This window comes from Lygodium microphyllum, chromosome 9 (assembly GCF_053477565.2).
Source record: "Lygodium microphyllum isolate KBCC chromosome 9, Lygodium_microphyllum_v1.1.10, whole genome shotgun sequence".
Lineage (NCBI taxonomy): Eukaryota > Viridiplantae > Streptophyta > Polypodiopsida > Schizaeales > Lygodiaceae > Lygodium > Lygodium microphyllum.
The window spans coordinates 124,028,644-124,041,569 of NC_141143.1; the positions used below are offsets into that span (position 1 = coordinate 124,028,644).

At 40.7% G+C, this 12,926-nt stretch overlaps 1 protein-coding gene across 1 annotated transcript; it reads left to right on the forward strand.

Annotated features, from left to right (window-relative positions):
• Window positions 1-6,863: 6,863 nt before the first annotated feature.
• LOC148031538 (uncharacterized) lies at window positions 6,864-12,694 on the forward strand. Its single transcript, XM_087685076.1, has 3 exons — window positions 6,864-8,925; window positions 9,102-9,175; window positions 11,358-12,694. Exons 1-3 carry the CDS (start codon window positions 7,098-7,100, stop codon window positions 12,390-12,392), a joined length of 2,937 nt encoding a protein of 978 aa, XP_087541202.1. The 5' UTR covers window positions 6,864-7,097; the 3' UTR covers window positions 12,393-12,694.
• The last annotated feature ends 232 nt before the right edge of the window (window positions 12,695-12,926 follow it).

The window sequence follows — 12,926 nt, forward strand, 5'->3', positions numbered from 1 at the left end:
TTGGATAGTGAGTTTGGTATTCTGTCAGTTGTGACTCCTGGTGTGAGACATAGATACGTACCACCTCATGAAAGAGGAGAGTCTCATACTGCACCTCAGTTGAGGCGATCAGAAAGAGTCAGGAAGCCTATGGATAGGCTTACATACAGTGGCTATATAGTGAGGCACTATGCATATATGGCAAAAGTCACTAGCTTCAAGGAACCCACAAAGTTTTTTGAAGCTATTTTGGATGATCATTGGTGTAAGCCAATGGATGAGGAATATTCAACATTGATTGAAAATGACACTTGGGATTTGGTTGATTTGCCTGAAGGCAAAATGTCTATTGATTGCAAATGGGTATACAAAGTGAAGTGCAAATCAAATGGCACTTTGGAAAGATACAAGGCAAGACTTGTGGCAAAAGGGTATGCACAACAATATGGTATTGATTATAAGGAAACATTCAGCCCCGTTGTTAAAATGGCAACCGTGAGGACAATGATTGCTTTGGTAGCGTCCAGAGGATGGAGTATGTATTAGATGGATGTGAAGAATGCTTTTCTCAATGGTGATTTGGTTGAGTAAGTATACATGGATCTAGTTTGAGGGCTATGTACATCCAAATTTTCCTACACGTGTGTAGATTGAAGAAAGCATTATATGGGTTGAAGCAAACACCTAGAGCTTGGAATGCTAAGATAAGTGCATGCTTACAGAAACTTGGTTTCACTATGGGCAAGGCCGATTACAGCCTATTCACAAAGAAGACAAGGGCTAGTTATGTGGTATTAGTTATCTATGTGGATGGCTTGATCATTACAAGTGATGATGTCACAGGAATTGGAAAGATCAAGGAAATGTTACATGCTGAATTTCAGGTCAAAGATTTGTGTGAATTGAAGTATTTCCTTGGGATTGAGGTTGTCTCTACACCTCATGGTACTTGGTTGCTGTAGAAGCAGTATGCACAAGACATGTTAATCAAGTATGGTATGTTTGATTGCAAAGCATTGAGCACTCCATTGGAATAAAATGTTAAGCTACTTGTAGATGTTGGACATGAGATTGAGAATGTCACTATGCATAGACAAATGGTGGGTAGCCTAATTTACCTTACCATTACTAGACCGGATCTTAGCTATTTAGTTGGACTGATAGCTAGTTCATACAGAAGCCTATGAAGCCGCACTTGGATGTAGTGAGGAGGATCTTGAGATATGTGAAGGCTACATCAGATTATGGTCTACTCTATGAGCATGGTAAGCCTTTGGAACTTACAGGATATACAGATGCTGACTAGGTAGGAAGTATCTATGACAGGAGATCTACTAGTGGGTATGAGACAACCACTAACCTTTCAAAGTGCAAACTAACTACTCTAAACTCTTAAGTTACTGACACAAAAAATCAATCTACCACATACTAACACCAAAAGCATTAATTCAAAGCACTAACTCAAATGTACTAATTTATTAATCTACGAACTAACACCCTAACAAGTTTAAAGAAAAAGGAAAGAAAGAAAACCATTACCTTATCGAAACTAACATGCATGCCTTATGAATAATATCCCAATGAAACCACATCAAGAATCACATCCCCTATTTCAAGCTAGACCCATGCTAAAGGCATTACCGAAAGGAAGAATCCTAATTGCACTCAAGTGTGCGGCTCACCTTAACCAACAAGGTAAAATGTGCCCCTCTTATTCTGCTTTGTAGAACACACGAATGACCAGGAGCTCAATGTGTCTTTTGTCTCGACACAACGGAACCAATGTTGGACTTCCTTGCCCAATGATGAGAACCTCACGCACCCTCTTATTATTTCAAGATATTAAGCATGTGATGCATTGGGCTAACTCTCACCTAGCCCCCCGCATATGTGGCAAGCAATCCTACCTTTGTAATGAGCCCCCAGGCCTTCCCTCAAGCATGAAGGCACTGGTTGACTCTATGATTCAAGTAAGCCCCCACCTCCTTCCTTACCCTCTACAGCCCTTCACACGCAAGATGGAAGCATGCGACTAGGCATGAGAAAGCATCTATGGAAGGGAAGGAGGCATCACCCTTGGTTCCTCACTCTCCCTCACTCCCTCTTCACATGCACGCGCACACACACACACACACACACACTCTCTCTCTCTCTCTCTCTCTCTCTCTCTCTCCTTAGCTCACAAAAGACAAGAACGTAGAACAAGAAGTTGACACACACAAGAATAGCCTCTTCTATTCGTTTTCATCCCTTGTATACAAATTTTTAGGGTTAGGATTTCCCCTTTTTCCTTGGGCACCCTACCCATCCTTCTCATTCTTGCACACATTAAACCATGTTCATAAGCCACATTCATGTGTTACAACTTGCATGCTGGCTCTCAGATTAAAGTCACAAAGCCAAAATAAATTGTTACAATTCCCAAAAATCTTCCAAGGTCCCTTCAATCTTCCAATGTCTTCAAAAGTCTTCAAAAATCCCATTAACATTGACTCTTCTCCTTTCTTGCTTATGAGTGCTCTCTCTCTTCCCTTGTCTTTCTTTCTTACATATGCTAGAGGAACAAATCAAAGGACATGGATAGAGGGAAGTTGTAGAATGTGCACCACAATTAAGAGGCTCTTAGAGCATCCTCCACAACCATTTGGAGTACAATCATTGGGAGTTGAGGCTTTGATAAGTACTTGCCATTCTTGGTAGATTCATCTTGTTCTAGCTTGCATTCTTAGGAGGGAAGTAGGGTAAGAGGGAGTGAAGCCACGAGTGTGAAGTTCACTTGAAGTGATATGGCCCTAACAATGTGCTAGTTTATCTAAGCAAGCATTGTTATTGACAAATAAGAGAATATTCTAGTGGTTTGAGGCAAGAATAGGGAGGGAGGAACATTGGATAAATCTATTGTATGATGATGCATTATCATTAGAAAATGTAGTAACTTGCTTAGATAGCAATGGATGGATGTGCAAGTATACATGCTTATTGAAGCTTTATCTACCATATGTGTAATTTTATTGATGCTCTCGTATTTATTAACAAAATAAAGTATTCATATTCACATGTGTTAATCTACATATCGCATGGGATTAGACAAAGAAAAATGGATCTTTCTATGCCCCTTCATCCTAGTTACATAGTGATTACAACATGATTGAACTTTCAAATATAAATTTACTAAACCTAGGAATGCATCGTAATGAAGGAAAACATGCATGCAAATGTGAGATTTGCTACCTAGGCATATCACTTTATGTGATTATGTAGGTGGGGGACTTGGCATCATATGAAATGTGTGCATCTAAGTGTGTTTTCATACAAGTGAGTGTGTGAATATGTGCACTTGAGACTACAATGAGCTATATATATGCTTGTTTCTTTAGTTGTCTAATGTGGAGGGGTAGAGAAGCAAAGAAGGTTGGCTTGGGTGTGCATGTGCATGTGCATATGCGTGACATTCCATGGGCATGTCAATATAATATTTTAGGCATTTTATTTTCATATCTAAACTAAATGTGGGTTTGACAACTACAAATGACTTTGAATGGCCATTGAGATTTGATATTATACAAAGGAGATGTGTGTGTGTGTGTGTGTCTGTGCATGTGCATTTACCTAAGTAGAATTTTTTTTGTTTAATATGACTAACATCAATAGTCTTTACTTTCCTTATCTTCATAAGGGCTATAGGGTAAAGCTCCAAAAGTTTCAAAAAGACATGTAAACCTATAGGAATTAAGATACTTTAGCATTTTCACTTACTTTATTCATTATTGAAGTTCGTGATTGAGAATCACACAAAGCTTACAATAATATAATTCACGACCATGCCATCTAGCTGTCTACCAACCATGCGTTAGTTTGTCTTCTTCCATTGAGTTTGCTTATAAAAACTGAATCAAAGAAAAAGCGTATGCTCACTTTCTCCACTAAGCCCACACATGAAAAAAGTGCAATGACATGATTGACTAGATATGTTAAGAAACCTATACCAAATACTCTTAAGTGTAGTATCATGTACTTAATTGCATACGAAGAAACATCATCATAGGTTAATAAAAATTCCACACTTTTCTAGTACATAAGCTCGCTTTGGTCTCTATGCAGATGTTGGATAGCCTATCATTACTGCAAGAGCCTAAAGTTAAAATAAACATAAGGCTTGGTATTTGTTTTTGTAGTAGATTCAAAAGAGTCAAGACCAAGAGAGTTGAAGCCCACAACCACAATTTTGCTTAAAAAGAGCTGTACGGAAAAAACACTCGAAAAAGAAAATAACTTTATCACATCCACAAGTGCATGCGCATGTGCACTCATTTGCGCATGCATAAAGCCTTGTAAAACAAAATGAGGTAGTCAATATATGAGCTAATCTCTCTCTCTCTCTCTCTCTCTCTCTTTACACACACACACACACAACAACAACAACAACAACAACAGCACTTGGAATGTAGGATTGGGAATAATTCATTGTTTTGATCCATTGCTAACATAATGATATCTCACAAGCACAAAATTATTGTAGTTAGAGTGTGAAGTGGAGTTTTTAGTGGGCAGAGCAAATAGAAGTCCCTCATGTGCAACTACATCAACTTGTAGTGGAGAATTACTAGACTTGAGTGATTTGCCCATGTCTAGTTGGATCCCATTGTAGCACTTTGCTAGTGGAGAGATAAACAATAAATAAAAAGAGAAACCACCAATCTCAAACATCACATCTTAAGGTTTAGTACTAAGTGAATTGCAAAAATTGAAAAGAAAGCTAAAAGAAATCTAGGAGAACCTTTGATTAAAATGTGAAATAAAGTAGATAAATTAACATTGAGATATTTTTATAACATCATGTAGATGCAACTAGGGAAAACCCATTTAGCTAGGTGCAAAAGGGATTCAAGGAAGAATACACCATTGTAGTTGGGTGTGTAATTGGCCTTACTCTCAAGAAGGAACCCATTCCTCACTTATTTTGGCATTGTGGTACTTTAGTTTGGAGAAGGCTTTTGCGTTGCTAAAGTTGAGTCTATCTACACTACTATATTATTTTGGTTGTAGGTTCGAGAATATAAACACAAAGATAGAGAATTATAGAGAGAGGAAAGATAAAATTTAAAAGAGAGAGAATGAAGAGAGAGAGAGAAGAAGAAGAAAAAAAAAGGAGAGGGATATAGAAGGAAAAGAGAGGGAAGAGGGGGGAGAAGAAAAGGGAGGGAGAGAGAGAGAGAAGAAGGAGAAAAAAGGAGAGTGAGAGAGAAGGAAAAGAGAGGAGAGAGGGGGAGAAGAAAAGTAGGGAGAGAAGAAAAGGAGAGAGACAACGTGAGATAGAGAGAGAAGAAGAAATAGATGACGATGACGATGATGATGATGATGATGATGATGAAAGTTAAAAGAGGAAAAGAGGGAGAGAGACGGGGAAAAGGGAAAAGAGAAAAGAGAAAAATCTTTTTAAAATTTAAGCCTTTTTTGAGAGAGGTGGGAAAGGGAGAGAGAGAAGAAGAAGAAGAAGAAGAGAGAGAGAGAGGGGGGGAACAAAGAAAGAATTATAGAGAGATGAAAGATAAAGTTTAAAGAGAGAGAAAAGAAAAAAGGAAAAAAGAGGAGAGAGAGAGAGAAGAAAAAGAGAGGAGTGAGAAGAAGAAGAAGAGAGAGAGTAAAAAGGAGAGAAGAAAAAGAAGAGAGAGGATATGAACATAGAAAGAGAATTATAGGGAGAGGAAATATGAAATGTAAAAGAGAGAAAGAAAAGAAAAAAATTTAAAGAGAGAATGAAGAGAGAGCAAGAGAAGAAGAAGAAGAAAATGAAAAAATAGGAGAGAGAGAGAGAGAGAGAGAGAGAGAGAGAGAGAGAGAGAGAGAGAGAAAGAGAGAGAGAGAGAGAGGAGATGAGAGAAAATAAACTAAAATGAAAGATAGAGAGAGAAGGAAAAAATTAGAAATAGAGAGAAAAAAGAGGAGATATAGATTGTTGAGTGAAGTTATTGTGTAGTAGTATGACAACTTTGTTTGCCACTTCGAAGCTGTCGCGAAGCGGCCTATCAATTATATTGCAATGAAGTATCATTCGAAGCTTATAAATTTGCAACTTGAAGGTTTTTTGAATCGGCTCTTAAAAATGCTTTCTGAGATCACTAATGTTGACAAGTCTACGACTAGTTGATACATAGGACTTGTGTAGAGAGAGGTACTCTGGTCATCTACATGTTTGTTGTCTATCATTCTTGCACATGATAAATGAATCTTCTTTTCTAATGGATCAATGTTTTGAAAAGTTTGTGATTGGGCTTCATAGCTTCATCCCAATGTCTGCATCCTTGAGGGTAAGGCACTACAACTAATTTCATATAGAGTACCTCCTTGGAGGGCGGTATTTTGCTTAGTTTCATCTGTGCACAGGTTAAAGAAATTGTTTTTAAAATGCATCAATGTTTTTGAAATGTTTGTGATAGGGGTTCATAACCAATGCCTAAATTTGATGGTTGGCTGTCATGCTTGCTTTTGACTATTTTTGCTCGTCAAAACAAGTAAAACACTCTTGTGTCTCTTAAGCAGCACGTCCTGTCAAAAGCATTGTCAAATTGTCTGGCGTTTTTCAGTGACATTATGTATGACGCACCTAAATTTTGAGATAGTTTGAGTCTTGATGTAGATAAATGGAAGGTAGTACCTTCAACAACACTTAGCTGGCAGATGTAATGTTGGACATTTTGTCAAATTAAGGCATGGTATTGGACTGGGTAAATGCAAAGTGGTTCAGTCCAGGTATCGAACCCTTGACCTGGCCATCCTGCTGATTGGCTGCTGCTCCTTGGTGGGTTAAAAGAAACTTTAGTCTAATTATGGAAGGTCCAATCAATCAAGATTGTTTTGTTGCAATGGTAGGGAAATTCAAACCAATCAATGTCACAAGGCTTCAAAGGTGATGAGGTGTTCTGCACACCGGGTCTGACAGATGGGCTTGTCGATGAGACGCGCGCGAGAGAGAGAGAGAGAGACAGACAGAGAGAGCCCCTCTCAGCCTTACCGTGCAGCGAAGCATGAGGACTCTGGGCCTCACACCTTGTGTCTGTGAAGGATAGGAAGAGGGTCTGGCTCCTTCTTTCTCTTCTACTTCTGCTTCCTCTTGCCGCATGGCTTCTCTCCGGTACGATGGCTGGCACCACAAACATCCTGATTCGAGTATCTCTGGCTACTCTGACACCCCAGCTCCCAAGCGCAAAGCCCTTGGCGATGCCAGGCTGCCTTCCTCCTCCAAGGTCTCCCGGCAGCACCAGCCGCTATCCCCGCCCCCGCCTGCGCAGTCCCGCCCAATCTCTCCTCTTCACTCTGCGTGGATCCTTCGCCTGATTCCCTCACAATCTCATGGAGCCGAGCAGCCTCGGGATGACGTTGGTAGGAACAGGCTTCCCGGTAGTTGCTCTAGCAAACCCTTGAAGCACTCTGAGTCCCCTGAGCATGTGAGCAAACGTGTAAGGGTTTTTGACCCAGGACATGGCAATGGCTGTCAAACAGAATCCAGTTCTGCCCTGCATGTTGGTTATGCTCTTAGACAGAGAGAGTCACTTCGGGAAAGCCATCCAGATTGTCATGGTAGGCTGATCATCGCCTCAGATGAGCCAGAAGATCAGCCTTCACCCCACATTAGTCCCAAAGTATTGCCGACGGTGAAATCTTTACTTCCTAGTTTACAGACAAGTAAGAAGGGACAGGAATCATTCTACTTCAAAGCAGAATGCAAGACTGCAGGTTCATCAAATGGCATAGTGCGGATGGCTGAATTGAAGCAATACTCATCCCTAGCTCCTGATAGGAGATCAGGACAAATTTTCGGGAACAATGCTGAAACCTCTGTTGTAAATGCTGGTCCAGGTGCAGATTTTGGTAGACCAGAATTGGCTCACTTGTCAACCGATTATTTCACTAAAACATTTCAACCCTTCTGTGCTATGGATGTCCACAAGGAGAGCGACAGATTTTCCAGAGGGGATGCATACAGGGGTTGTGCAGACTTTCAACCCTTCTGTGCTATGGATGTCCACAAGGAGAGCGACAGATTTTCCAGAGGGGATGCATACAGGGGTTGTGCAGACTTGCTTGAAAGGTCATCTTCTGCCGGTGTGACAAAGAACTTCAAGGCTAACAAATTGCGAACTTCTCCTCATGCAGGTAATCCCTGCAGTAGTGAAAGTCTCACATACTTGGACAACAGCAAAGCATACAGAAGAACAGGGTTGTTTTGGGCAAATGCTTCTCAGATGTTTCCAAACCAATTGGTTGGAAGAGATGAATTTAATGTTGCCCTGGATAGGCAAGAAAATCTGAGAGCTCTAGATGCAACAAACTGGTGTGGTAAGCTGGTTGATGAACAGAGTGCTAGCTCAATTGCAGGAGGAGGTGTATCCTTCAAAGGGGAGGGCAAGCCTGAAGTTGGTGCTGCTGCATGGCAAAACTCTTTCAGGCAGAGCACAAGCTCATCTCAGGGATCCCAGCAGGCATTGCAGGAAGAACAGTTAAGTGCCTTTGATTCATTCAGCTTTAAGAATGGGAACCTCAAGTCAAATAGGGTGCCTTCTGCAGAGTCCGTGCCTGTAGAGTGTCAATTCCCTCCCACAAGGACTCATGGGGAAAATCTTAATTTTGGAAGTTGTTCAGGAACTGACTGCTATATGCATGAAGCAAGCCCATATCTCAATCAGAAGCAGTCAATCCTCGCCTATCAAAGAATTAGAGGTGACACTAGGTACTATCATAGAGAGCCGTACGAAGAGTTGGATAGTTTATCTGGAAACTATCTTTCCAGATCGAAGAGTAACGGTCAATTTGCAGGCTTTAGCAAACACAGGAGTTTTGGTGAGCTTCCTGGTGATCTCAAACATGGCGACATCCAGAAGTACCATTCAGATGTTGGTGATGTTGAGTTCAGTCAACAGGTCCAAGAAAAACTCACACCATTTTCAGGTAAGCTAAAGATAGACATTGGTTGATAGTTGTCTACAAGTTGAAGTGTGTTCTATGGTCCTGAGGTTCTGCTAATTGCATATTATATTTTCTTTAGGGATACCCTTGTTGTTAATCTAAAAAGTAATGTGAGATGTTCTTGAATTTTGCTATGGCATGGTTTATGGTTTCTGTAGGTGTACCCTTTCTAGTGAAAAGTGATACTCCCTTTTTATCAAAAAGTGATGCTGTGCTCGGTGGATGGACAAAGGTAAAACACTGTCCACTTCAGAAGCTTAATGCTGTATACTTTGGAAGCTTTTCTTTGTGCTGTTTTTTTGGCAAGCTATTATATTGTTTCACATGTTTTAAAGTTAAAGTCTGCACTTGTCTTTTCTTCTCTTTGCTCTTCTGAGCTGCGGTGCAGATTTGAAAAAATGTACATGCTTAGTGTCATTCTGAAAGTTCATTTCCTGTTTCAGTGCTTTCTAATCCATATACAAGCCTTCATACTCATCCCTTTGGTTGTAGTAATGTAGCTGTGTAGATTTTCAACTCTGTTTTGGCAAAATTTTTGCAAAAGCCTATTTCAAAGAACTTATTGCAACTTGCAAGCCAACGCATCTTCTGTCTCAGACTGGGTGATTTCCAATCTTACAACTGTTGCAGACATTCTGTTTTTGCAAGATTCGTATAAGAGTAGAATGACCCAAGAGTATGGCATAGACTCTACATGATAGGATGCATGGGTTGCACACTGTAGATTTTAGATGTGTTGCATCCCACAGTTACCTACACTCACTCTTTTTGAGCAGAAGAGCAACCTTTTTTCTTGCTGGCCGTTCCATGCCTCAAGTCTACATGCATACCATGTGGCACCGTATCAGAGGTACTGGTTGGGACCATTCTGGTGGGTCACTGCTGTTACAAGCAGTAACCATCTTTACAATCCCCCAAGGAACTTGGCAATTTGGCAAAAGACTTCCATTGTTTATCAATATTCGCATGGTGGATCTGAAGTCAATGCAATGATGCTTGCATGTCTAATGTCCTTGTTCCAGTTTGTCGATCTTGAGGGATGACTTGACCACTGGTGCCTTGTACTTGGACCGCTGACATTGATGAGGGAAGTAACTTGATGTGTGCAGATGGCAATCCTTTGTGCCCACTAGCGCACTTCCTCCGTGTGCAGCATGTTCTTTGGACTTCCCATGACACTAAGATTTTTTGTGAAGGCTGTCTTTTTTCCTCAAGTTTGATGTTTAGGGATGGTCTTTAACAGATACTTTTGGGTGTTTGGGAGATATCATGCACACTTGACTGATTTTTTGTTCTCTCTTGCCTAGGCAAGGTTGTGGGCTTTGTGGCTAACTTCTGTTCATTTGTCAGTCTTTGCAGAAATCTTTGCATGATTGTTTTGGACTCTCAACAAAATAGATTATTCTTGACTAGATCTGTGTTTTCAATGGTTTTAATTTCGTTTATTGAAGATGCTCTACATAGGGAGCGATTCTCTTTATAAGTTGCAATAATGAAGTTGTGGGTGTTCACCTCTTTTGGGGCTTCCACTAGAATATAAAGTATTACAAGAAAGATAATTGAGCTTGCAGAAAATCACAGTGATTGTCTCCAAGCAGACTAGACTGTTGCATGTGGTCACAATCTTCATGGGGCTCACACGCTTGGCTTGACCAGAGGACCTGGTGTTGGCCTCCAGGTTGAGTAGCAGCAGCAGCTACACCTAATCTCACAGTAGGGACGATCTGCAGCAGGGCCTAGTTTGCCATGAGCAGCAGGGCTGCAACAGTGGAACTTGCATTCAGGTGATATCCGATAATCTACAAAGATTGCATCATTGATTGTCTCTCTAAATATCCCTTGCACACGGCCAGAAATTTTGAACAGACCCTCATACCTAGCTAGTACTGGCCACCAGGTTGAGAAGCACCAAACATCAGATGGCGTGGATTACCATGAATCAGCAGGCTGCACTAGTAGAACTTGTGTCTCAGATGGCAGCCCACACCCATTTGGCATGGTCATCATGCCAGCTCTGAAGGTTGGATAGACGTGCTTGTACATGCAAGCTCTCACCTTTCTTCCTTACATGATCAGCTTGCACTTTTAAGTGTTTCTATTCATGCCAGTACATCTTGAAGCACAAGGAAGCAGGTCTTATAGAAGACCAATCGGAAAAAGAGGACATTAGCTTCTTCATTTGTCCTAGGCATGTGATCCAGTGTGATTCTGGCTGGTTAATAAGTCTGTGCTGCAGCTTGTATACAACTTATGTACCTAGTTGTTGTTTATCAGATCGTCTCAGTGCGTGAGATGCTTGCCATGTTAACCTTGATCTGTAAGAAAGAGTTATGATTGCAGTAAAATGAATATGTTAGATTGGACATTTGGACATTATTGTTTATGGATGTAACAATTTATCGGATATGTTACAGGATGGACAATCTCTGCACAATTATGTGTCCAGAGAAAAGCCTACCTGCCTGAATGCAGCTCCATACTCTGAGCTGAAGTTCTTTGCTGAAAGCAATGTTTATATGGAGAGGCTATCAAGTTCAGCTCCTTATATGACAGGGAACTTGGAGAAACCGGGCTGTAGTATCAAACCATTGCCAGAAGATGACAATGAGAATAAATTTGACAGTTTGCATGGGATTGCTGCAGATAGTCCGAAGGGTCAGGCAGTGCGTATTGCTGGTAAGCCTGAAGGCAGTAAAAATAAGCCGCTCAAAACAACAGTTATGTCTATTCTTGGCAAGCGGGGTTGTGAAGAAGGCAAAGAAAATGTACAAACATATCTCATTTCGAGAAAGGAAATGAAATCAGTTGCTGGCAAGGAAAAGAATGCCTTTAAACCAGAGATGTGGCTGCATCGCTGGTGTAGTGTGACTTCTACTAGGAAGTCTGTTGGCTTAGATAGTGTGAAGAGGGGCTGGGATATTTCTTCGAAGGACAAAGATACAACAATAGAACAAAAGTCATTGGCAAGTTACAATAGAGATAGACTGCAGCCAGTGAGAAACCAGACGGAGACAGGAGTCAGAAAGAGAGAAGTTAGTGAAAAGTGTGGTCTGGAAAAACTTGACATCAGACTCGCAAAAGGATCATGTCGGGAAGACAGAGATGGGTTGCAATGCAAAGCAAGCAAAGTTTTACCTGTGCTTGAGCTAGAGGCCACAAAAAAACGGCTCCACGGTCTAGGAACAGAATCCCATTTCTTGAGACGCTTTTTTACTCCAAGTGCTGCAGCATTCGCGGTTATTGGCACAACTGTGAGGCAAGTCCATGCTACACAGCCAGAATATAAGGGACTTCTCGGTGTATGGGCAACCCTCAATGATTCCACTGTTCGATCTCGTCTTCCACAGATTGAATTCTATAAGGATTTTGACAAAACTTTCAAGTCCAACAAAGAAGCTGAAGAGGAAAGTTGCAAGGATAAAACTACACTTGTTTTTGTCCAAGAGTAGAGATGTTCAGGATCTTGCCTTAATCTGCCCAGTCCCTTCTACTAATGATAAACCTAAAGGATGCTGATTTTCTTCAAGAAGCTGGACTTCATTATATTCCAAATTGGAATGTTGTCAGTCTGATTAAGAATGGCTGCCATGTAAAAATATGTGGCTAATTATTGTGCCATGAAAATTAAGCTGTTGTACATTCATAACTATGACATATTTATGCTTGAACAACTGGGATTTCCATGTCTAGTTAGAAATTGTGATTTTCAGGGTTTTAGTTCTTATGTTGTAGCCCTTTTATACTCAAATTTCATGAAGCTATACCTATTCTTTTAAGCAATGTCCCTGCAGGATCAGTTTATGTGATTTGTGTGGTTTATTGTGTACACATTGATATTTAAAGCAAGCTGTGCACAACTCGCCTGATTCAAGGTAGAGTTCCAATTAAGCTTCCATTAGATTTGTAGATACAGACAGTTGTGGTTACACTGCATGGCATTAAGAGGGTTGATTTCACTGTTAATGTCCTCATTGCTGCGCATA